This window comes from Blennius ocellaris, assembly GCF_963422515.1.
Source record: "Blennius ocellaris genome assembly, chromosome: 3".
Taxonomy (NCBI): Eukaryota; Metazoa; Chordata; class Actinopteri; order Blenniiformes; family Blenniidae; genus Blennius; species Blennius ocellaris.
In genome coordinates, this window is record NC_137652.1 from 1,779,033 (window position 1) to 1,806,532 (window position 27,500).

At 42.1% G+C, this 27,500-nt stretch overlaps 1 protein-coding gene across 2 annotated transcripts in view; it reads left to right on the forward strand.

Annotated features, from left to right (window-relative positions):
* Positions 1 to 27,500, forward strand: part of sgcz (sarcoglycan zeta) — a gene marked incomplete at its 3' end in the record, with an annotated part of 343,333 nt that overhangs the window by 169,527 nt on the left and 146,306 nt on the right. For both annotated transcript variants that reach the window (XM_080520696.1, XM_080520697.1), the window contains exon 2: positions 14,915 to 15,124. In XM_080520696.1, the coding sequence (XP_080376822.1) occupies positions 14,915 to 15,124 (210 nt within the window). The remainder of the gene's footprint in view (positions 1 to 14,914; positions 15,125 to 27,500) is intronic.

A 27,500-nucleotide genomic window follows, 5' to 3' on the forward strand; every position in this document is an offset into this window, starting at 1 on the left:
TTTTGAACAAAATTCATTATCATCCAGGACAGATGCCATTGACTAAGAATGAGCTTTTATGACGCACCATCACGCGCAAGATTAATATGGAATTAAATGAGAAACACCGTAGGACACCAGTTCCCAGTATTTCAGGGTCACTGTGTCACTACAATCAACATCGCTCCCAGAAAGGCTTTCTTCAAAATTTCAAAATTGTGATTATTTTGCAGCAAAACCTTGTAAAAGTGTATTTTTAGGGAATACAGACTGCTACTGTTGCACTACTGGGTTTTTTTTTTTTCCCTCTCGCCAGACAGTGATGTTTAATTATTGCTAAACGGCTGGCCTTTAGGGGGCAGAGGATGTATCAGATACAAACACGGGCACCTGCTGCAACCTTGACCTCAAACTGGAGCACTTTATCCATGTTCAGGGTCAGTGTGTGTGTGTGTGTGTGTGTGTGTGTGTGTGTGTGTGTGAGGTGGTGATTGGCATCGGTGATAAATCACCCCCACCTCTCTCATCTACAAGTACCTCATTAGATTTGTCCTTTAACAAGCCAATCAAACAGCAGACTAATTAATAAGTCTTATCGCCACGGTAACAGCAGGTACAGGTCAACACTGAAGAGGAGAGACATCTGTTTGTTCTGGTGACTTTTTTAAAGAAACAGGTGTGCTTGTGAAGGTGTAGCTCCACAGAAAATGGTTCTAGATGTTCCATATCCTGAAGTTGTGTCCGGTTGTGTGTCGTCCTGAATGAACTTCAGCGATGTGCTGCTCTTCTGCTATCGACTCTAGCGCTACATGCTACACGTCATTCATAGTTTAATGAAGTCTATTACATGATAAAGGGTTTAGAGAAAGAAAATACCTCTCATAGGTTTACATGATGATCCTCTGATAATCACTTTAAACATTTGAATGTGGATTTGTTTGTAAATTCCTTTAGCTTACGCAGGCGTTTTGTTAATGCATTTTTTTCTCTCGTACAGTTGAACAATGTATTTCAAGATAGACGGTACTCAAGCTTCTATACACACTTGGTTCCTTCTGACCTGTTTTAAGCTCATTTATTTCCGTCCATCTGGCCACTGTCCCACGTCAGCTTTTAAACCAGCAACTCGGCTCTGAGCTCTGCTTTCACACACACACACACACACACGCACACGCACACGCACACGCACAATATTTCTCTCGATGGAAAAGATCCTGCTTGCAAAAAATATGCAGCTTGTTTTAGATAAATTTTAAAGGGAAGCTGATCGTTTTGTTTGAACTGGCATTAAATCTGCTGAAAGTAAATGAAGTTGGATTCATGCGACTGGTGAGATGGAGAGATGGAGAACAACTTTTTTCAAAAGCAAGTCAGTCCAGGATTGAAAAGGTTAAGAGCAAATGCAGTCACAGTCAACGTGTCGGAACACAAACAAATGTGATTTATCACAGACTGTACACACTGTACACACTGTACACACTGTACACACTGTACACACAAATTCACAGATCTCTGTAAAGGTTATGCGTGCAGGAAAGAAGCACCAGTTTGTGGGTGACACTGCTGACTGAAGCAGGCGGCGGTGTGTGAGTGAGTGAGTATGGAAGAGAGAAAAAGGAGGAAGAAAAAAAAAGAGAACATTACTATTTTAGCTTCACAAAAGGAAGTGACTTATTGTTTGTCGGAGGCTGGAAATGTGGAGCACAAAAGAGCTTAAAGTGCTGTAAAGATTGAAGGAAGTGAAAAGCACTAGAGAGAGTTTTTATTGGTGGAATGCAGATGGTTACAGTGTTGAAAGGAAAGATAAGCAAATGAAAGAGAGGAAGATGTGAATATGAGTCACGCAGTCTGTCGTCCCGTCTCCCCGTCACTAATTTCCTTATCTTCCAACAGTTTTTTCCTCTCTTTCATCTCCACTTTGTCCGCCAGTCGCTCCTCATTCCATTATATGGCGCAGGGCTCCAAGGTTGATGTACGAGTGCGCCACACAGGGACTTGGACATGAGAGAGTGCTGGACATACATCACTCACATCACTCACACACACACACTCTTTGGTCCAAACCGTGAAAAGGGAGCTTTGACTAGAGCTGCTGGGCTGACAACACACAACTCTATTAGGATAGGAGTCTGAAAGAAAAGCAAGTACAAAGAAAGATGGCGGTGGAGATAGAGGGAACGGAAGGAGGAGTCACTGAAAGGAGGAAGATGGATGACGTGGAAAAGGCAGTGTTGGATGGAGAATCCTTTCAGCTAATGCTTTACCAGACACTCGCGTCTCAAACATATCGACCATCGCATCAGTGTCCTTCCAAGGGGCATTGATGTTACAAACACCTCGTCATTTAATGCAGTCGGACTTCACTCCGCTGCACGCGACAAGCCGAGCAAACACGTCGTGAAATCAAATCCCCATTTTGCAGTCTCACACAAATCTGATCGCCGCTTTCATCGAGTCGGCAGTATTTATGGCACCGCCATTGTTCTGCAACAGAATGGATTTTACAGAAGTACCCAGTGAGTGTGATGTCCAATATTTTCTGTCATTATCTCAGCATTTTGTCTATGGATGGGTTATTGTTGCTGATAAGGCTGCTGGCGTTAAACCGTCGTGATGTACGGTTGTGAAGTGGTGACGCTTCACTCCTCACAGCGAGAATATCTCCTCTGTGTGAGTGTGTGTGTGTGTGTGTGTGTGTGTGTGTAGAGTTTCTTATTTCCCCACGGTCCAAAAACATACATTTTAATTTCGGTGATGCTTCTAAACTGACTGTACAATATGAATGTGACTGTGTGTTTCCAGTCCAGGGTGTCGTCTGCCATCAGAGTGAATTTCTCTTGGAGATCATTAAAGTATTTATCTATCTATCTATCTATCACTGTGAATGCCCCCAATGCCCCGAATGCCCCACAACCTTAAGGCCAATAAAGCAGTATGAAAAGTGGATGGATGGATGGATGGATGGATGGATGGATGGATGGATCTTGTTGACTTTTTTGTGACTCCAGGTTGTGAGAAGTGTTAATATATGTTGTGTCAAGCTGTTCTAGCAATGAACTGGTGGCGTGCAGATGCTGCAGTTCACCTGCACAGAATGATAGCAGCACAAAAGAACAAGAATACAAAACAGAGAGAAAGAAAACACGTCCAAGTGGCTCGGAGTTTAGTGCCGAGACAAACTGAAATGAGGCACATGTGTGAGTGTGTGTGTGAGTGTGTGTGTGTGTGTATTAATGTGCCGTGGGGGTGATGATGGAGGAGTCCAGCTCACTGAGCAGGGTTATAAAGCCTGTGTGCTGATTCTGTCACCGGGAGAGATTTACACACACACACACACACACACACACACACACACACACACACACACACACACACACACACACACACACACACACACACACACACACACACACACACACACACACACACACACACACACACACACACACACACACACACACACACACACACACACACACACACACACACACACACACACACACACACACACGCTGCCCTTGGAAATAGCCTTTCTCCCCTTCTTGTGATTTCGTCCTTGAATTTAGTCATTTCCATGTTCCTCTCTCACAGTTTATGGGGAGTTTTTGCGTCACACCATTTCAGATGTGTGCCGAGCTGCCGCCACATCACTGCTTCTCTTTAAGCAGTGATTTAGCAGAGTGAATGTTCCCTTTGCACACTACACCTTAATATACTTTTAACATCAGAGTTGACTCTGTGTGACTGTGGAGATGTGAGGCAACGTGTTTTTAGAGATGTATAACTGATAAAACTGTTGGAGGATTTTTCCAACATTAAAGAATACCACCACATGTGCCAACGCTGAAGAGAACTTCTTACCTCTTTATATTTTCTCTAAGATGTTTTCATTTAACAGGTTTGAGGTAAAGACTTAAGAGCATCAGACCGAAAGTGAGGACTCACAATGAAGTTCCCATATTTTACATTTTCCCATTTGTTTGCAGTGTCATTGAACGCACACAGGTGGAAATGTACACTCACACTAACCAGGTTGTGTAGAATCACACAGGGCCTCTCCATTGTGTGTTTATGATGTGATGTGAGAGCAGGGTCCACAACACGCCAGAGAGCAGTGCACTCATCGCCAGCTTTTATTGCGATTTTCAAAGAGTTGTAAAAAGCAGACTGCATGAAGTTTTCTTGCAGGCCGCGTGCCATCTATTTTCCCTGAGAAAAGAGAAAGAAGGCTGAGCTGGAGTCGGCTGCCGGAGTTGGATGAGTTCCAACAGTGGCGATTTTTGATTGACAGGGACTGAATCAGCACGAGGCAATGTGCCAATGAGCAGGAAGGGCATGGCTGGAGGGAGGAGAGCCTGGGGAACAGAAATCAACAATATTGAAAGAGCAAAAAATGTGGCCGGGAGAGAAGTCTCGGGGGAAAAACACAAATATAATGACATGAAAAAGAAATGACAAAGGAACAGCAGATTACTTGAGGAGATTCACACTTAATGACGAGCAAATCAATTACACACTCATTCAAAGTCAATATATAAATCTGAATGAAACTAGTACAGCAGAAATGTGTGTTAGCAATACGTAGCTAACCAAGATGTATTATGTACTTTGTAGAACTGTTGTGGACGACGCAGGCATGTAGTGGTCATGACGCTGGCCTCACAGTGTGAATGTTCCCACTTTGAGTCTGGATCAAGGTCGGGGCCTCTTTGTACATATTTCTATTTGGTGCATCATTACCATTTATCCCCCCCCCCCGGTCAGCTGAGATCGACTCCAGTGTCCCACACCCAGAGCCAATACATTCATCCAACATGCATGGATGGATTGAAAAAACATTGAAATATCACTAGAGAAACTTTCTTTCAGCACCATGGACAGTTCAAACCCTTATGGCACACCACTGCGCTGTCCATGGTGCTGAAATAAAGAATTACAGGCAGGGTTACTTCCTGTGATTGTAAATTAATTTTAATGTAGTCCTGTAGAAGGATACTTTGCTCAAAGCAACATTCTCTATTGAAGTTGTAGGGACGTACTAAATGACTGTGAATGTGCAGCAGTACAAACGTTGTGTTTCATCACACGTTGGCCAAATTTGTGTCAGAAAATTGACCAAACAGAGGCCCGATGATTGTCAATCTCACAAAACTAGAAGTTGTAGTGATTTCCCACCTTGGTGTTGCAGTTGCTGCAGCCTATCTGTCTCACTCTGCTTCTTGGAGTCACTCCTTAATAATTCAACAACAAAAACCAGACACTGCAGAAAAAAAGGGATAATCTCACATTATAATGTTTTAGGTATAGATGTATCGTTGAGTCTGCGGAACCATTTCTTCAAATCATTTCAAAATGTCTCGACGATTGCATTATTTTGTGCAAAAAAATAAAAGTAGATGCCTCAGATATGGTTTTTAGATCAATATGCCTTTACTCCTGACATTAACTCCTACCTTAAAAAAAAAAAAAGTTTGATTATTCCATTCTTTCCTAAAATTTGAAGGTATAAGCACACGTAGGTCTGCGGTTTTCTAATATTAATATTCAAACTATTTTGTCCCACCAAGCAGTTTTAAATAGGATTTTGTGCTTCACCTGTATATGAGGGTGTGTTTGAATAATGCACTAAGATTTCAGCTCATTTAAAATTGGGATCAGATTGGGAACCAACATGAACATCTCATATTTTGTGTCTTAGTTGTTGTTGTTTTTTCTTACTACTTTTTTTTAAGTATAATTCCCTCTTGTCTTGTTTTTCAATATTTTCTCTCTACATCATTTCCATCATCCACTAATTAGTCTCACGGGCCCTGAACAAGTGAAAGACATCATTGGAAGGAGATAAATCCAGGCAGGGACAAATGAGAACAACTTTTCACTTTGCAGATTCTATAAATAGATGCAGAAGAAGCCCCCTTTTAGCACCAAAGCTGGGGTTTCGACAAACATGAGTTGTGCAAAAAATCCCACTGGTGAGGGACATTTTACTCTCCAGCGAAAAGCCACATTACCTAGATAGTTTGTTTGAACAACATATGACAATAAGCATTTTAATTGGTGTCAAAGTGTGAAGCCAAAAGGGTGGTGTGGGGTTGGGCGGGGTGAACGGGTGTACAGAACACTTAGCTTCAACACTGGATGAGTTCTGACGCAGCAGCACGTTCATGTGTATTCTCGCTTTTTTTTTTGTGCAGCGTTTTCCTCTTGAAGGTACCGCAGGCAAATAATAAGCCACGACATCACTCTCAATACTCAAACCATTATCTTGTTTTGTTGCTGGTTTTGTTTTACTTTCAGACATGTCCTCCTGTTGCTGCCATGTTATTGGCGTGGGACCTGATGTTTGTGTTTTTGATTGAAGCATATGTTTGCTTGTGTGTGGAGAGCGAGAGTTGTCCTTTAACTCTTCTCTTTTCACACCGGGCCTGCAAGCAGAACCTCATAAATATGTCGGTGTAGTGGACGCCTCACTGCACAGGCACCCAGTGTGTGTGTGTGTGTGTGTGAGTGTGTGTGTGCACGTGCGTGTGTGTGTGTGCACGTGCGCGTGCATGAACTCATTGTTTATGTTTGCCAATGTTCCAGTGTGCTTGCTGGTGCATGTAGCTGCAGTGTGATTTTGTGATTTTCCCTCCGTACATATGTTTGCTTGTTTGTGTGAATTTAATTATTTATTTCCCTTTGTGTGTGTGTGTGTGTGCGTGCGTGCGTGCGTGCGTGCGTGCGTGCGTGTGTGTGTGTGTGATCCATCCACTGGCTGAACACCTGAATGCCCACAGTGACAGAGAGGAATGGCAGGCTGTCCAAACCAACCGCCAACAGGGAGCGCTACCAATTCACTTGGCTTCGCGTTTTATCACATTGGCAGGGACACACTCACACAAACACGTGAAAAACAAATGTACCTGCATACAGAGACCACCAGTTTGTTGCACGTGTTGGAAGTCGACGTGAAATCCCTTGATATGGTGTCTGCCACACTCGAGTGCTTTCCTTAGAGAAATAAACTTCAATAAAATGCCAATATGCAGCCAACCGTTGTCCCTAATGAAGGAATGACTATACTGTCTGTAACGATCATGCGTACAGTAAAGCAGCAGTTAAATTCGGGTAATGTTGGCTAAGAAAGGAAAGTAAAGAAGGATAGATGCAAGGAAAGAAAGAAAGAAGGACAAAACATGTATGTAGGTGTTCTTTATTGCAATGTGCAATTGGTTTATTTTTAAAAAGGAAACTCAGGACGCCACTGTTCTAAACACCTAGCAATCGGCAATATTGACTCTTTCTCCTGCCATTTCAACTGTATTGGCTCAGTTCATGTAACACAAATTCATGGCCTTTACAAAAGTGGCATCATTTAGTATATAATCATCTGGCTTTCCAGAGAGATGAGATTGATATATCTACCAAACACACTTTTCCTCGCTTGAGAATTGCAGGTTAGTTAAAATCAAATTGTTGAATTCAGTTACTATTAAGATCTACGTGCATCTCACAAACACCAGAGTCACCCTCCAAACTCTGCAGAGCCCCAGCTTTCTCTCTCTGTTTGAATCACAAACAAAGAGAATGTCGATGCCATCAGGCGTTGCTCGATATTGGAGAAGCAGTATTGATTAAATATACGAAGGCGGGGAGCCCGGCGGAGTGATGCTGGCTGACAGATACACTGGATCGCCTGCAGCTCTTCATATCAATCAGCCATGTGTGCATATCAATTACCCTCTCAGGTTTAGTTTCACATCTGGGATGTTTATCAAACTGCCTGTTTTTTTTTTTGTGTCCATCTTTACACTGGTTCTGTTCATTATGTAAGCCTCTTGACTTTCTCACATGTTCTCCAGCAGCACACATGTACATCCGTTTCCACTCACTGCTTTCTTTCGCAGCGACGACAGAAGTGAAACTGACTTGACACACACTCCACATACCAAGTGCAGCAACAGTCATTCATTTGCATACTGATTGACGACGTCGCTGATTGATTCCTCTGAAAGCGTGGATGTGGATGCATACAGGAACATTTTACAGAACGCTACATTGAAAAGGCCACTTCATGTTGGTAATGTTCTATAGTGACTCACGGTCTGGTATCTTCTAGAAACCCTCCAGCTTTCCTATACAACAGCAAATATCTGATTGCCTGTTTGCCATAATGGATTTTGAAACAGGCTTTTAAAATGAAATAGAACTGCTTGAAAGATGAAAGAGCAAGACAAAGAGAGACTTCTTGATCTTTGATCTCATGTTGTTTGCAGTTTTCAAAAAGATGCTGTTTATATTGTAGATCCTCCATTTGGTAGGTTGTAGAGGAAATAAGCCTGTATGAGTATTTTTCTTTTGTCTTTTCTGAATCGCCTCATTCGTCACCTTCTCATCCCTTCTTATCCGCCTCCTATTTTCTCTCATCTTGCCGTCTTATTTGTTAAATTGCTCTGCCGTATGAGGAATTATGACTGGGAATGTGATGCACATGTCCATTGACAACCACCACGACCATATCAGCCGCAACGTCCTCACCACCTCGCCACCAGATCAAATGGCGGCCGACGCTTTGCTGTGAGAATATCCTCGTCGACGTCGCACTCGTGGCCGCTGTTTGTATTGCTGTCAGAGGCATTATGATGTTAATAAAGTTAGGCCACGCTGCGCTGAGCCTCCGGGTTGTGGTGTACCGTGGGATTGATTAATAACGCTGATGTCACTTCAATCTAAGAAATGCACAGGAAGAGAGAGGGGGGGAGGAATGAGCGGAGGGCGAGGAGGAGGGGGAATGCTTTGGCACACAAACAGGAAATGATGAAGGAAAAGCATCAAATGAGTGAATTAGAAAAAACGCGACAGCAATTAGGAAATAATCGCGCAACCACATATTCCAATTTTCTGCATTAAAACCTTTGATGTTCATTATGTTATATTGTGATTTGGTATCATAGTAATTCCAATGTTTTTGCTCTGATTTTATACATTACGACTTTGTTATATCAGCATGTTATTAGTCTGCTGTAAATTCCCCTCCAATTCCATTTACCTCTATCAACATTGACCTATTCTTTATATCAAAATAAAACTGCACATCATATTTTTACATTATAGTTTGTCTATGTATTTTGCACATTCCTCACGCATCCATTTCTTCCATAGTATGTACTTAGCACGGCTGCAAAGTTTGAGTGAAGGTGTAATGTAAAGATTGCTTTGAGACGTGAATCACCATTCGCAGAAAGTTGACGACAAGTTTGAGAAACGGCAACCAAACAAGTGGAAGGACGGCAGTGAGAAGCAGGCTTGGTGTGGGATTTTCTGAAACAAGAAGTGGCGTGGGCGGAGGAACAATATTTCGTCAAAGTGCTGAGCTGGATTGAGGGAGCCTCGCTTCGCCTCTGAGTGAAATGAGACACAAATACAGATGCATGACAATGAGTGAGTCACTGGCAGCACCGAACAGAGGCTGGATACAGTAAATCACAGAGCGGCTGAGTAATTGAAAAGGCACAAAACCTAACGCGAGCACACACACACACACACACACACACACACACACCTTGCTCGTGTGACATTATGTCATTTACTGACACTGGTTGAGTGTTTAACAAAAGAAAATCAGGTTCTCTTTAAATTGTGCTGCAATAGTTTTTGACCAATTATTGCTTTTTAGAACCTCAGAATGTAAAAATGAATACCTAGGCGCGTGCACACACACACACACACACACACTGTACCTACAAGGTTATGTGTGTAGATTTATTGATTTTCATTGTTGATGCTTGCAGGGAAATGATTAGCATTTCACGGCGCCATGGAAAACTACAGTATGAAGACAGACAGCAGTGCAGAGCACAGCCACACACACACTCACACACTCTGCTGGTTCCATGTAGACTCTGAATGCAGAAATGGAATGATCGACAAGCCTCCACTGTTACATTCCACAGCAGTCCTCTGCTATTGATCCATAGTTACTGTATCTGCACAGAATGAGCCCATGTGGAAAGTGGAACATCTTAGAGTATTGCAGGGAGGGAAAGATCATCACTGTGTAACGTCCAAACCTCAATAATCTATTATCCCACTTGACAAACATTGAGCCCTCTCTCCACTCAGTATTAATACGTGTCTCATATCCACATAGTGCTCAGATGCAAATTAGTTGAGTTGCATTTAGATCAAAAATCTCACAAGAACTCACATTTTAAGTACCTTGATATTTTCCTTTGGCAAAAAAAAAATGATTGCAATCTCTGTCACATCATTTCATCACCTCATTTGAATCTGAACTAAAATAGTTGTTAGTTTTTTTCTTCTTTTTTTCCCCCCAATTTTAGTGACTTTACTTCTCATTTGGACTTTCATTAATTCCAACATCTATAATATATTAATTGACACACTCCACTGATAATGCAGCCAAACATCTTGCCGCGTGGCTTTAAATAGTTTTGGTTAATTGCTCTGCAGTGAATGTTGGGTTTGAGATTGGTTTTGATGTGTTTTTGCTCCGTCTCATCACAGTTCACTCCCCCAGTATGTTGGTGTGTTCAGGTGGAAAATGGCTCGTGGAGTGTAAAAGGACACCCGGGCTGTGCTCAGCTCTATAACGCACCATCACATTGTAGAACATCAGACTGGTGCTGATGAAGTGACGTTAATAGCTTTTAGTTGATTACCCGAGGCTTTTTCACATGAGAGGCCGGGATGGAGCAGCCATGTTTTGCTCAGGAGCTTCCTGTGGAGTGAAACACAGATAAGATCATCGGTGGTGCAAAGCCTGTCAAATCTGCAGGCATGTTGTGTATCCAAGTATTATACTTCACCGTCGACTGAAGATTCAGCATTTTCAGATCGTTTCTCTCTTGACTCTGAATTTACCAAAGAGCTTTCTAAAAAGATGTGTTCTTTGCAGCTTTGTCCCCAACAGGCTGTTTTCCAAGCTAATTGTGAAATGTTGAATAATTCCTGAGTCTCTATTTTAAGTGGCCTCGGTTCAGCCTCGAGGCCACGCCTCCAGCTCATCGTAATATTACCTATTGAATAATTCAAATATTGATGTCACATTGTTTTTATTTAATTCTTTTTACCATGAGTGATATCTGCAGGCTGACAAATAATCGAACATCTTACAAGCACTGCCTGGTAAAACACAAAAAGAACGACCTGCAGGTGATCAGGCCACTGACAGCCAGAGAATTTCACTTTTTTTTTTACAAACACCCATTTCCATTACAACAAGCAGCGCGGCTGCCTCCAGGATATCGCTCAATTCCTGCAGGCAGAGCAGAGAGAAGAGAAGAGAAGAGCAAAGCCAGTCATCACAACTTCTGGCTTTGAAATGAGCCAGAAGGAATGAAATGAAGCCCGGGATTTCCATCATGTTTCCCACTGTACATCTGAACAAGTTTGACTTCTGTTGCGAGGACTGCAGCAAATACCTCCAGCCACTCGTATCTTTTATTGATCTCTCCATAAACTTTTATAAATCACTTTGCTGGTGGGAAGATTAATTTTGTCTTCCAAATGTGAAGTTGGAATTCCAAACTTTCCATTTGCTTAAATGTTCAAATATTTGAAAAGTATTTTTCAGTCGGATTCAGATTGAATCTTCTGGTGGATTATTAAAAACCATGAAGTTGCAGCTTTGATGTAAAAGAGAAGAAATAACCACTTGAATGTTGTCGATTGTTTAAAGAATCCAGAGAATCTGACATGAGGACCTCCAGCAGTTCCTCCATGAAAAATACTAAATCTGCATCATGCACTGTGCAGTTAATCTACCTTTTCAGCATGTATTATTATTATTGCTTAGTTTCACTATCCTGTAAAACAGCAGTAGATAAAATCTATCAGTCGAGTACATGTACATGTATATCTAACACGTGATCCCAGCACGGTGGTTGTTCTGCACATGCTGAACTTCCTCTGTGTTTGCTGACGTCTGCTAAAGCAACGGCTCTCAACTCTGAAACGGCATCAACAGAAAAGCATCTTTTTTATGTGTTGTGCAAAGCTTAAGTGCACCATCCCTTACTTATGGAACGGCCCCAACATGTTTCCCCACATGGTATAGATATTCCTCTTTTGAACGCTACGTGAAGGGTTTTCTGTCGTTCTGCTGAAGCGATGCAGAGCTGAGGTCAGTAAGCGGTTCACTGCTTTCCTCTGCTGGATTTCTGGGTAAATTTCTAACTTCCATATGTCAGAAAGGTCCGAAAGTCGATACAAAGCCATAATAAATCTTTGTTTGGAGTTTGACTTTTTCCATGTAAAAAAAAAATCAAAGGAAGTGTTGCATAAATTTGAAATATACCATTGAGACCCTGAATCTTTCTCAGGAATTGAGTTTTAGTTCTGCAGTCTAAAAGTGAAAGTGCATCTGTGAAAGTTACTAACATCAGAAAAGGAAGCAACAACTTCCACGGTTGTAGTTTGTCAGTTCTCGTCCTTTCAGCAGTAATATCAGAAAATCCATTCATTTAAAACGTCGAACAAATATATCAATAACAGGATGCAGCTTCCTGCATCCACTGTTATTTTTATGACCAATTGGTGGCCGCGCTTAAATGGACCTCAGTGACGTGATTTGAGCAGTGTTTGAATTCTAGAATTTATTTTAACAAAATAAACCAAAAACTTAAGTGTGTAAAGGCTGAACTTTTTGTATGAACAAATAATAGGTTGGTATTTGCTTCAGACTCAGCCCATATATATATATATATATTAAAAAAAAAAATGTAATAGGGTAAGTCGGCATTTCTCTTTCTTTCCCCCTCCGGGCCTGGTAGGAGTCAGCATTTTGCTTTCCCATCAAGGCTTGTTGGTATCATCATGTGAGAGGATATGAAGAAAAAGCTTTGCAGGGGAAAGAAAATCAACAGTCGGCGAGGTGTTAAGGTCATGCAGTCTCAGCAAATAAAGACTTTGTGTGTGTGTGTGTGTGTGTGTGTGTGAGAGAGAGGCTGATAAAGAGAGAGATGTGCAGAAGTGAGATAGGAAGAGTGAATTAGGGAGAGCAGAAAAGGAGTGAGAGAAGGAGTTTTGGGTGTTGGGGGTTGAGGTGAAAGAGAGTTAGAGTCAGATGACAGAGATAGCGACGCCGTCCAGCCAGTGTCCATATCTCTCCGGCTCCCAATGACTCTGCCTGCTGCACTACAACTAATAGAGTCTGTCCTCCTCTACTCCCTTATCTCCTCCCTCTCTCGCTCTCTCTCTCTCTCTCTCTCTCCCTCTCCCTCTCTCCCTCTCTCTGAACTCAATGCTGGGCTATCTTTCCACTTTACGACTCTACCTCTATCGCATTTTTATCATTTTTGGTCTGTTTCTCTCTCCATTCTGCTATCTCACTCTAAAACACTTCCAGTCTCTCTTCTCCTCTGTCTCCAACTCCATTTTTTTTTCTCCATCTGACCATCCCACATGACCCATACTTGGAAAGTTTATCCACTTTTTTTTTTGTCTCCCTGTTAAACCTTTTAACATTCTTCTGAGGAACTAAAGCTTTGAACAAACCAGAGCAGAATTCGGACTTAGATTACGAAGACCAGATGCTTAAAGCTCAAACTGGATATTTAACATTTGACCTGGACTTTTTTTTTTTTAACCATACCTAGACTCTTTGAAATATATCCAGACTTTAGATGTGACTTGGACTCTTTGACATTGATCTGGATTCTTTTTAGGAGTTTTTCACTCTTTGAAGAAAACAGGACTTCTTAAAACCGAACCTGCCTCCTTCAAACTGATCCAGACTCTTTCTAGTCTGCTTTGACTCCTCAAACCACACCTGATGTTTGGATAAACCCAACCAGGACTCTTTAAAACTTAAACTGTCTCTTCTAGCCTCATTTTAAAAAGAATTGTCATACAATTCACTTAAGTCCCTGAAGTTTTTAGTTTAAACAGCAACACAACATTTGCTCTTCTAATTGCTTGAGCAGCATGTTAAGGGAACATCACGGAGTCCTGCACACGTCCCTGTACTGAGCTGTGTGACAGATCCTGACCTGTGCATAACGGGGACTCTGCTTCTGTTGTAAATCATGTGTTTATATACATTTTCCTGTGTTATGATCAAAGGTCTGTGTGTGCAAAAGTCTAGAGCTCTGGCAATGCTGAAAGTCTTCAATCAATCTTCATGCGCCATTGTACAGATCAATCGTTCACCAAGCAGCAATAAAGGCAACTAAATCACTTCACCTAACTTTATAGGGAAAATGTAAACACCTGTAGCATCAATCGATCTCATTATACTGTTTGTTTTTTTAAGCTAACCCGAACCACTTGAAAATAGTTAATAGATTCAATTGTTTTCACTCATATAACACTTCACCTATTTGCATTCTTTGAGACAGGAATATCTACCTGGAGTAATAAAGGTGGTTTTCATTTATGTGAACTAAAACAATAAATAAAACATGAAGTAAAGCACGAGTACATTGTTAAATATATGCACATTTTATATGGTTAACACAAGGTCAATACCTGCCGTGATAGCACAGTATATAACACTCTTGAGGCTTTTTTCCGGTTGAAACATCAGCTTGAATAATTTACTTAGATTTTTATATAAAATAGAGTATTCCCAGCTGTCTTGTTGTTGTGGAGCTAAAACTGCTTCATTTTCACATCACTAATTATCGTGCTAACAAAACGTTATCCCTAAATGTTGTTTTTAAACCCACATCATCCTCATAAGCAGTGCAACAAGAACGTCACTGGATATACGTGATGTTAAGTTCTTTGTGTAGCGTGCTTGATGCAGTGCAGCTGCAGGATGCTGGACGGACGGTGTGTGTGTCGCCGCCTCCTGCACAGACGGGCTGTGAGGATGGAACGGGAAAGTTGAACTGGCAGAGACGGATGGAATGAAACTAATGACGTGAAGTAAATTGGCCATAAAGACGTGTGATTGACACATGTGTTCCCACATCTGTGACCCTTCCAGATGACCCAGGAGCAGTACATTCTGGCAGCGCAGCCCAACCCTCTCCACCAACGCGCGGCGTCGGTGTGCGGCGCTCAAGTTTACCCGGCGGTGGGAATCTACGGCTGGAGGAAGAGATGCCTGTACTTCTTCATCCTCCTCCTCCTCGTCACGATGATTGTCAACCTGGCATTGACCATCTGGATCCTCAAGGTCATGAACTTCACTCCGGTAAGAAGCGCGTTTGTTTTGATGGACGTTAATGGAGGGTTCCACAGGTTAGTTCTTCTCACTGTGTATGGGAGGAAGGCTTCACTTCTATGATGTTGTTCTATTTTATATTATATGTATTCATATAATTGGGCCAGCTCGTATGAAGGATATTCCAGTAGCTATTATAAAAACAATTATAATAATAATAAGAATAAACTGTCGCTGCAGAAGCTTTTGAATTGAATTCCTCATGAATTGCCATTTTGCAAAAGTGAACTCTTTATAAGATTTGTTTTTTTTCACAAAATCCTTCGAGGTTAATTGCTGGCAGTTGTCAATTGTGAGTGTTTGTTCTCCCTCTGTTTGATGCTTGCTGGACCAGGATCCGGCCTTTGTACCCGTCGAGGGAGAAGAAATGAATTGTTTGAGCGATCTGAACCCGACACAAGCTGCACATAAACCAACATCGTTTTTCAAACCTGACCATAACTAGATGTTTCCTATATAACATCAAAACCACCTGTTTTTTTTGTTGTTGTTGTTGTTCAGAATTTAAAGACTGCCGTTTTCTGTGATTGAATCAGTGGTTCAAACAGCTGAATCATTTTATATATTTAAAACATGTATCAACACTTGATTTTAGCTGCTGTTTTATGCTACAATAAACCCACTGTAAATATAAATGATTACTTAATTTTCGACTGTTGATTGGTGCCGTCAGCGTTCAAGCCGTGACCTCCTTCTCTTGTGCTTTGCAAAACAAAAACAAAAAAGAGTCTTGCTTGCTTTCAGCTTCGACTTCCAAAAGGTCCACATGCATCCAATATGGTTTACTGCCCTGGGGCCCACAAAACCACGCTCTGATAGGATATATGCTAATGAGGACTATTTTGACCCCTGTAAACCTCTGCTAAAGCTTCCCCACATCACACCTTATGTTTCAATAAGTGCATTCAGAATATACGCTGGGAGAATAAGGGAGTGTGAGGGTCGGAGGGAGGACAGGTAAAGAATGTGCCTGAGGGAAGGCAGTCGGCACCAGACATAAAAGAGCAGGAGGCGTTTCATAGGCCGCTGTGTGAAACACAGAGGTTGTTTGAAAGATCATGAACACAAATTAAAGTGTGTTGTATAAATAAAGATAGAAGTTGATTGACTCAAAGTGAAAGAGAATGATGCATTAGACATATTAAGAACAACAAATCCCACTTATTTGTATTAGACCTATATATTATTCACAAATGGCAACGTGAGAATGCAATATGAATTATGACACGTCGGTATGTGTCAACACAATCTCATTCGATCTATTTTGTTGTGGGGATAAAAGATACAATCTGTTTGCATGTTTCAGCTTAAACACACAACTGAGAGTGAAAATGAAATGTATAAAAGACAAAAAAAAGAAGATTTTTGCGAACCCTGTTGCTCCGGGACAGTAGCCATGGAAGCACTCGGCTGTCCTGTCCTGCCAGAGTGTTGGTGGCTGCTGGGTGTCCCACTAACCCTACCCTAACCCTAACCTTAACCCCTAACCCCTAACCCTAACCCTAACCCTAACCCTAGCCCTAGCCCTAGCCCTAACCTTAACCCACTACGAAGAAAGAAAAAACCTGTTGTCAAGACTGAACGGAGAGAGAACGTAACGTGCCAATTATGACTGTAACAAAGGAAGTGATAAGTGGAGAAAAGAAGGCAAAGGTTGATAGAGTTGAGTAATAGTCTGTCTTCAAGTAGTTTTTAACTATAGCATGTGAACATCCTGCCGCTGACGTCCTCCGAGGCTTTGCTCCATTTCTCTGTCACACTGGAGACGCCGGTGGACGACAAGCTGCTGCCAGGAGCCTGAGGTGTGATGTGACATACATATAATCAAAGTATACGCTCACATGAGGTGCCAATGTATACCTTAGTAACGTTCCAATCAGTTCTGGGTAGGTTTAAACCCCAAAGCAGGAACCATCACTTGATTGCAATCATGCAGAAATGTATCCTATATGGTCTGGTGAATCTGTTCCAGTGACTGGTATTATGAAGTAAAAGGGTGAGGAAAGTATATAAGAGCTCTTCACATGGACTGAACTATGTATCATAGTGGGGTTTTTTAATTGTAATATAGACAAGCACACAATCAATAAACATAAACAACATCATTTAATAGGGGTTACTTCCTGGAGTAAATTAAATCCCCAGACCGAATCGTGTTTGTTTTCCATGTATAAGTTCATTGTTACTCTTCTACAGTTGTGACTGCAACAGAAGCAGAGGTCATTGTGATTGGAGCAAAACCAAGTTGACTGTAGAAACCATGGCTGGCCAACATACTGAGAGTTCAGTCTGACCAGCAAGGTGAAATCTTCCAACTGTGAGGAATTCTGACATTAACTACAATGCACACATTAGGCCACCGGGGGCATAATTTTGTTTCTATGACGTGGTGAGTCAGTTGAAGTTATTAGGATGAGTACACAGATGTAGAACTGTGTCTCCATTCATTTCTAGAATGTGTCAAGTTTTCCTGACCGCACTATGATCTGGCCTCGAATATGTTTGAGCTCCAGACACATGTGACTCAATGTGTTGTGCTTTTCAAAATGTAAATGGTACAATACTAATCCAAGCAGTACAGCACATGTGCAAACGGGGAACTGAGGCATGATGTTGTATAAATTGCAGTCCTTTCAGTGAAATTTGAGTTTGTCAGATGTTGTAAAAGGATTGTTGATTCAATTTGAACTTATCAATGGTATATAAACATTTTCTTGCACTAAAACAAAGACAAAGATTTAGAGTTCTAGTTATAAAATATAATGCTATTATCTACTGGTCTGGACCATGACAGATCAAATCGCGCTGTATGTTGCCCCTGAAGTAAAATGAGTTGTCAACTGTGAAACCATTGATGTGAGCTACAATCCTGGACAAGAAAGGGTTAACACATCATGCTCTTACTAATTTACTCTGTCTATACTACAGTGTTGTAAAACAGTATGTCCTGAAGTACTTGCAGTGCAAACTATATTACAAAAAATGAGATTTAGTTTGTACATGGAGAGCAGATTTATTTCTTAACGTTTTATTCATATTCCTGCCACTTGTTATGCCAATGTGTGATATTGATCTGTGTAGAGAGTCTGGAGCGGGTTGAGAAGAACCTGGAGGAGTGGAACCACGCTGTAGAGAAGTGAGGAACGGTGGTGAGCGAATGTTCTCAGCGTGGGTGGGATTGATGGGGATGAGTGTGAGCGGTGATCCGTGATTGACGAGTTCCAGCAAGGCTGAAGGGGCGGAGCGGCACCGACTGTACTGAGGCCGGCTGTGCTGAGGCCGGCTGTGCTGAGGCCGGCTGTGCTGAGGCCGGCTGTGCTGAGGCCGGCTGTGCTGAGGCCGGCTGTACTGAGGCCGGCTGTGCTGAGGCCGGCTGTACTGAGGCCGGCTGTACTGAGGCCGGCTGTGCTGAGGCCGGCTGTGCTGAGGCCGGCTGTGCTGAGGCCGACTGTACTGAGGCCGGCTGTACTGAGGCCGGCTGTGCTGAGGCCGGCTGTGCTGAGGCCGGCTGTACTGAGGCCGGCTGTGCTGGACGATTTATATGTGGCGGCTCTCATCAGAATAGACGAGGCTGAAGAGGAAACTGAGCTGAAAGTGTTAGATTTTCACTGGGGGTGAGCAGAACGGACAGGATTAAGGAGTCCATTGGAGGGACGAGCTGTACAGTTTGTTGGGGAGGTGAGGGAAACAAGTCTGGTCATGTATGTGGGCGAGGTGACAGGATGGTGAGGAAGGAGCTGTCGGGCGAGCCGGAGGAGAGGGAGGCCAGTGAATAGGTTTATGGATGCGCTGAGGAAGGACATGCATGTGATTAGTGTGTGCAGAAGGAGGACATAGGAGACAGAGGGCAGAGGAAGAAAAAGATCTGCTCTGAAAACGTCTCATGGGAACAAGACTGGTCACTATTACTGACAATTAACTGACTGAAAATATGGAATAAATACATTGCATTGTTAATTTATTGTGCTAATCTGGAGTTAAACACATCTAATCAGGAGAAAACTGAGAAAAAGGTTAAATTAAATCCCACTTGTGCATTTATCATCTCATTAAAACATCTTGTTTTATTTATAAATGGTGGTACGACCCTGTTCGCTTTCGTGGTGCTGTCACAATCTGTTAGATTTCCACTTAAACAATATGACCCTACAATACCGAATTCAGCTAACATTGTGCATTTAGTTCATCAAATCTCACTGGTGTAGGGTTTAACTGGACAAATAGTAGAAATAACAGATCATATACGAATATTTTACAAATAAGGAAAATAGTTTTTGTAAAAGTTAAGGCTGGCTAATTTAGAAACTCCTTTATGTTAGTTGTTTTGTTTTGTTTTTTAAGATATTGAGTAGAGGAGCCTATACTTGCATATTTTGTTCTGCTGAAGACAGCGCCAGTCATGTCATAATCTGAGTTATCTGAGTTATCTCCCTCAGCATTAACACATCTAAGAGAAGCATGCTGACTCTCCCCCATGCTTGAGACGTGCTTCTGCTTGTATCTATAAAGGCACAATCATTGTGAGCCTCACCTCAGTGTTTTATGCTCCTTGTGTTTCATGTTCATTATCAGAGCAACATGAATATTTCATCCATGTGAAATATGGTACATTTGCATACATCCTGCCCTGTTGTTGCTGCTTTGCTTTGTTGTGAGATGTCGGATGCATGCTTCCGTTTGTGCATCATGTTCTGATCAGAAACATCCACTTGTGTTTTGTCACTGCGCCATTCCACAGCTGAGTAACGGAGCTCTGTCGCCTGTTGCTGCCCGTTTGAAAAGTGACCAGCAGAAGCATGTCAACGTTACGCATGTCAAAAGACAAATGCAAAACCGCATTTTCCCCTCCCTCTCCCACTTCATCCCTGAAAGTCAGAGGAGGTGAAAATTGGAAAGTAATGAGACAATACTCCATCTGCAGCTCCATGGAAATCTTTTCCATCATCACCGTTCAAATCACACCTAAACGGCTTCAATATAATGAAAATCTGACGCCGACTCTCCTTTGGATGTGCGGGATTTGATTCACACTGTGACGATGTGGGAACGGAGAGAGATCTGCTTTTCAAGAAATGTGCTGTGGGAGAACAGTCTGTGTGTGTGTGTGTGTGTGCGTGCGTGTGTGTGTGTGTGTGTGTGTGTGTGTGTGTGTGAGTACGTGTGTATTTTGTGCATATTTCAATAATGACCACAGATAATGTGTGTGTGCACATTACAAAAACGCCTCCGTTGTACCCTGAAGTCATAAACAAGAGATGTGATTTATCAACATGCAGAATTGTATTTTTATTTCACCCCAATAGCAAATGAGCGTCAGTTTGTTCAGAGCCTGCTGCTTGTCTTTATCTAAACTCCAAAGACGTGAGATTCCTGTGGTTTACTCAGCGCTGTGACTTTTTGCACTTTTAATCTTTCACCACATCAAAGTGATAAATGTGAGACGTTTCACAATAAATCTGCCAGAAGTCTGCAGTTTGCTTCCACGTTCTCACATATGCAGGTGACACTGGTAAAACTTTACTGGCAGGGTGTGCAATTTTCATTTTCTATGTCCTGATTGGCTGCTAATCAGTGCAGATATAAAATAAAACTTTATTCTTGTGCTACGTTTCAGATCAGAGTTACAAGGCACTTTAAAGATATTAAAACAACAATTGGAGCATCAATAAAACGGGCCTACATTAGTTACCAGTGAGGTTATAGCTGCATAAAAGGGTTGAGACAAGAGAATGCACCGAGATCTAAAAGAGCTGTGAACAAGCTTACCTTGTGAGAAACTCATTAAAACCCAAATGAAATGGATCCCAGCTGCAGTGTGATGGTGTTTGTGGGTCAGTCTCACCCACAGTGTGGCAGACGGGACTGCCACGCGTCCTTAATGATGTCAAATGAAAAATAGCTTTATTTTTCGTTTCACTCCACCAAACCACTCTCAATGCTGCATGTAACATGGAGCGCACTATTTATGAGCATCACACCCCATCTAATGTGATTTATAACAGTATTAAGGCTCACATGCCATTCTTATAGGTGGGGTAATATACCACAAATATGAGAACAAAATTGCATGGAAGAAAAAAAACCCATCAAGGACATTAAAGACTTATGGTTGCAGGCTTAAACCCTAGTATTTTGTAAGGCTACCCGAAATACTCACGTTTTATAGTCTCGGATGAAGAAGCACTGTACATTCATTATCCTCTAAAAGAAAGAGCAGCATGAAAGTCTTTGGACTCTCTGCTCAACATTTCAATCCATCCTTACGTGCTGCTTCTATTTCACAGTGGAATATCTATAAATTCATATTACATGAAGTGGTACTCCGGCCACCTGCTCTCTCTGATTGGCTGGATTTACAATTTCCTGCTAACTTGGTCTCTCATCTATTGTGTCGCTCAGCTCAGGGTTTTTCTCAGATTCATAAGATTTCAGAACACAAGCAAGAGCAAGCGTCTTCAAGATGAACCCTGCATCATGTTGACAGTTTCTATTTTACCTGTTTGACAAAGAAGAAGAAGAAAAAAAACAAACACTTCTTGCTTGATGTTCGCATTCTCTGCATCACCTTTGCTTGTGGCGGTCATGCATTCATGGCAACATCGTAGGTAGGTAGGTAGGTAGGTAGATAGATAGATGGATGGATGGATAAAAAATGGCTGCCGTCAAAATCTCGTAGAAGCTCCGCTTAGATGCTCGGATGTTCAACGTAACACTCGTAGAGTTATACTGTGCAATTTAACACTCGCACTGTAAGTTTTAACTCCAGCATAGAGGTGTTTTTACTCAAACTAACACCAGAGCTTTACTCTCATATGACTCAACACTGGAAATTTAACACGAGCGATTTTGCTGCGTATGCTCAGCGATACCTAGCTGCAATTAGTTTGATACCGGCTCAGAGATTATAAATGAAATGATCCCCGTTGAAAATGTTTTGTTGGTGACATAATGTTTAAAGCTGTATTACTGGCAAACTATTATCCAAATGTCAAGGTGATTTAATTCAGCACACTTCCCGATATCTCATTTTTTTCTTCTTTCCAGAGGAAGAAATAAGATGATGTCTGGGTGTAAATAAAGGTATCCTGATGTGTTATGCCTGAAAAGATTAAAGGGAAACGATCCAGCCCTTCCTGTGTGGAGCATATACTTACCTCCATTCAGCAGATTATCTGAATGTGTCATTTCCTCCAGGCAAATAGGGGGATCAGCAGATGATCTCAATTAGTGGATGGATGCTCTGTTGACTGTCGCAGCTGCACCGAACACCATGAGGGTGAGATACCTGGGTTTTTGTGTTTTGTTTATTTTTATACAGAGCTTCGGTGTTATAGATTGACATTTTTTTTCTCACAAATAAACTAGTCTGAGAGATCAGTGGGGGGGGGGGGAGAAAGAGGGCGAGCTGCAAGGAGAACAGAGCGAGACTGGACTGAAGGAGGCGAGCAGCCAGGATGGTGAATGATGCATGGAAGAAGACAGATAGGGACGGGGGGGAAAAAAGAGAGGGAACGATGGGAGTAAGTAAGTGTGTGTTTGTGTGTGTGTGTGTGCGGTGTAAATAGAGTGTCCCATCATCCACGCTCAGCTTCTTCCTCCTGTCCTCCGCCTCTGGGGTCCTTAGGGACCCGGGTTGGTGTCTGTCTCGCTGCCTGGTGGAGTGAAAGTGAGAGGATGATGGGCCGGCAGGGCGGGACTCTGATGTGTGGCTGTTTGCACCGATCCACCGACGTATTTTGGTTCCGGTGTGGATTCTAGACTTATCGTTGCTTTTCTTAACACACTCAATTAACATTTCTTTTAAAAATCTGTATAGATTTTTTTAAAATTCAGATTCGATGTGTTCACCGCTCATATCATAGCTAAACTGTGAATATACCATAGCTAAAAAGTGTTAACAATGTTAACAATAATAGCAGCATCAACACATTAACCAGACAAATAAGGAAGTGCATACTCTTTTTTTTTACGTATTGTTTTTAAAAATGCTTTATTTACATTCTCATGCCAGCTCTTCAAATAAAAACTAAACTCCATGAGCTCCGGACTCAAATTCACGAATTCATACATTTGCAATTTTTTTCCACTTAATACAAACCAGACTGTAATTTAATTTGAATTGTAAAATATATTCTTCTGTTCTGTTTGCACTACTATTCTGTATTAAACAATGGACACAATCTAGTGTCAGAATACTGTCAGTTAGTCTTTTATTGTCCAAGGTCCTCGTGGCTGTGCAGCTGTTTTTCTTGTGTTTTTGTCTGTTGGTGTGCGTTTGTGTGTCTTTGTATGTATGAGAGGCTAAAATGTGCTGCTCTGAGATCCTAAAGCTGCTGCAGTCAGCTGTCTTTGTCTAGACCAGCCACAGTCATTATGGCTCTTCACACCTGCACCGTGTAGTTCATCACACACACACACACACACACACACACACACACACACACACACACACACACACACACACACACACACACACACACACACACACACACACACTTTTCTCACTTTGTCAGTAACAGTGCTGACCTCAGGTAATGGGAGAGCCCAGTGTGAAATACTCTGTCCTCCTTTGTCAAACACACACACGCATGCGCACACACACACACACACACACACACACACACACACACACACACACACACACACACACATATGGCTGGTCAATTTTAACTTCAGGCCGATGTCTTGTATCATTGTTCTTTTGATTACCAGAATTCTCCCTGCATGGCGCCGACCTTCCTGTTTCTAGTCAATTCATCAATTAGTATTTGAATAATGCCAACTTGTCGTGCAGTTTGTGTTCTTATAACCATCTAACAATCTGTTAATGAAACACACATTGGGCTTCATGGCCCTCAAGGGAGTCTTGGAATTTCGTCAAATGTCTCTCTGGCCTCTATTCGACCACACTTATACAACTGCTGTGGTCTGACAGCTGTAATGTTCTCTGCCGTTCTTTTATCAACTAACTTGTACTTACCAGACATTCAGCAGGTGCCGAGATTTGACAAAATACTATTGGCTTTATGCAGAGAGGTTTAATAGCAGGAGAACCAGCCAGAGGATGAAGGTTATGAATCCACAGTCAGTCATGTGGGATTAGCATGACAGTGGTGGGAATCATCCGACCACAACTGAAACGGGGGCGCTCTTCCACAATACTTTGGAATCTATGTCATTCATAGCATGCAAGAACTACATACATTAACGCAAAGGTGTCAAACATCTGAGCTGCAGGCCAAACTCAGTCTAATCTGGGCCACCAAGCAAATGGTAAATATACCATTGACTTTTTCACAGATTTCTTTAGGGTGGCAGACGTCGCATATCTTCACACTGTGATCCAAGCTGAGATATTGAACTTCCTCATTGCAAGCATTTCACTGTAATTTTCTCCAGAAGGTTTCATTAAAACTGGCTTTATGTTGAGATTGTAGTTCCTTCTCAGTAGTCATTGTTTGGTTTCGCCAACATGAAGGCAGTTTCATCTCGTGTATTCTACACGACAGCAAAGGAAAATATAAACATTTTAATTTAAAATGTATAATTTGACATGTTCTGCCTTCTGAGGATCAAATCAGGCTGCATGTGACGCCTGAACTAAAATGTGTTCGGCTCCCCGGCATCAAGGTGTTGCCCAGCGGTTCTGACAGAGAACTCCAGCGGCGGACATGGCGGACTTCTAGCTGCCTTCAGGATTTGCCAAAAAATCTGCCCTGCACCCTTTGGCAGGCTGATATCAACCACAAATCCACAAAATAGTTCCTTTATTGGACATTCAGTCATTTCGGATAGATGGATAATTGTTATACAAAGAAAATATTACCATGCTGATCATGAGGTGGAAGCTAAAGCATTCAAAGGAATGTATTTGAACAGTTTTCTTCAGGTCTCTGGGGAGAAATCTAAAACAAACAATGATGTTTACACAACAAAATAGTGAAATAACTTCACCACCGATTGCCACTATGGCTGAAGAGTGGCTCTCAAACTCAGGACTTTAACGAGACATCATAGCACTTTTCCTGCTCACTTTGATAGACAATCTCTGCCAAATACAGCTTGAAGTACCACAGGGAAGGAGGGAGGAAAAAAGACATAGTCACACAAAGGGAAAAGAGTCTCCTTGATTACCACTTTAAATCTCAGAGCACACACACACACAGAACAAAGATGTCTTTTTATAGAGTCAGCAACATTTTTGGTTTAAACTCAAAGAGAAGCAAGAACTTTTGCATTAAATCAGTTGGATGTGTATTTTTATGCATGGACCCAAGGGTGTTATTGTGCGTATGAGACGACCAGTAGTATCCTGGTGCATGTGACATGTGCATCTGGATCAGTCAGCACTTTAGTCCAATTATCTACAGTGGCGATATGTCAGACAGTGGTAAATAAAGGGTACACACACACACACACACACACACACACACACACACACACACACACACACACACACACACACACTCACACACACACTAGAAAACAGACAAACAGCTGACAGCCAGCTTGCTCTATGAGCTCAGTATCTGTGTGCAAGAAGACAGGTTGTACCAAGCGTGTGTGTGTGTGTGTGTGTGTGTGTGTGTGTGTGCGTGTGTGTTTGTGTGTGTGTGTGTGTGCGTGCATGATTGCGTAAAATATCCATCAGTCAGCAGTTTTAGCCTTGTTATCCTGGCTGGCACTCTATCAAAGATATAAACAATGATAAATAATGAACACGCACTCACCTTAATGGAGCGCGTGTGTGTGTGCGTGTGTGTGTGTGTGTGCGTGTGTGTGTGTGTGTGTGTTCTTGTTATGCTATACTGGTATACACTAACTCATGGCGGGGGGGGGGGGGTGGAGTCAACAAGGTGACATGTTTTAGGATTTGTAGTTCAGACTGTGTTTTGCACATTTAGGGTTAGAAGAAGTATGTCAATGTATTGGTGTGTGTGTGTGTGTGTGTGTGTGTGTGTGTGTGTGTGTGTGTGTGTGTGTGTGTGTGTGTGTGTGTGTGTGTGTGTGTGTGTGTGTGTGTGTGTGTGTGTGTGTGTGTGTGTGTGTGTGTGTGTGTGTGTTCACGTTACTCTTCATGCTCCCACAGTGAGATCCTGTCATAAGCAGTGCTTTTAAAGAAACCCTGTTATTCCCCATATAATCCGCTATACGTGGACCATTTTTGTGCATTTCAGTGCATATTTACGTATCTCCATACTTCTATGTTACATATCACATTCCCCATGTTCCCTGTTTTCTTGTTCGTTTTGTAAGCAAACCATGTTGTGTTTGAATAAATGACTCAAGCAGAGGGTGGTCATGTATCGCAAAACCAAAAGTAATCAAACTCTGTCTTTCTGGGGTTAATTGTCCCTCTTGTCCACAGTGAGTGTGTGGTGTTGGTGGGGTGGGGGGGGCTGTCTCATGTCTGAGCATGCTGCGCTGCTTTCCTGACTGAAGCCGCACGGGGAAAAGCTACCCCGTACTCAAGAAGCCACTTAGTGATGACCTGTAGTTCAAAGCACTCGGCCGTTACTGTACTTCTCTTTTCAAAGTTAAAATGCCCGTGCGAGTACTTCGGGCCAGAGAAATGGAGAAATCCTTTGCCTCAAGCGTCATTAGGCTCCTGGCACATCACTGCAGAACACAAGAACCTGAAGCGCAGGCTGGGCTTTGTGACCGATTGTAGAAGAGCCTCTGTCCACACTTAGATTCAAATTAGTAAAGTTGACAACACTATTGCATACTGGTGATGAGATATATACATGCATATATATACCGTATTTTCTGCCCTATAAGGCACACCGGATTATAAGGCGCACCTACATTGATTGACATAATTTACAACTTTGTTCATATATAAGGCACACCGCCCTATAAGGCACATGGAATAGACCAGTGGTCATAACCTTTATAGCTCAAAGCCATTAAGTTACATTTTCCACTGATTCTAACACCCAGAGAGGTGCACGCACTTTATTTTGATAGTCCTACCTGCAGCCTATGCCAGGAGGACACTACACACTAAACCTTCTTCACTGCTGGTTGACAACTTACAACTACCAGTAATAAACTAAACTACATGAACTAAGCAACAAAAACACAACACAACACAATTATTACCGACACCACAAACCAAATAGAACCCCCAATAATTGCATTTAAAACACCACAAACAGAAACTCCCATAATTCATTGCAGCTATCGGCTGCACTGAGGAGCTCAGGATGCAAGGCATGATGGGAATTCATGTTTTGTGTTGTTGGAGGTCATTGTGGGTTGTTGTTGGGCTTGGTGTTGTGTTGATTGTGTTTATGTGTTTTTGTTCCCCAGTTTAGGGAGTCATTATTTCATCTAGTTTATT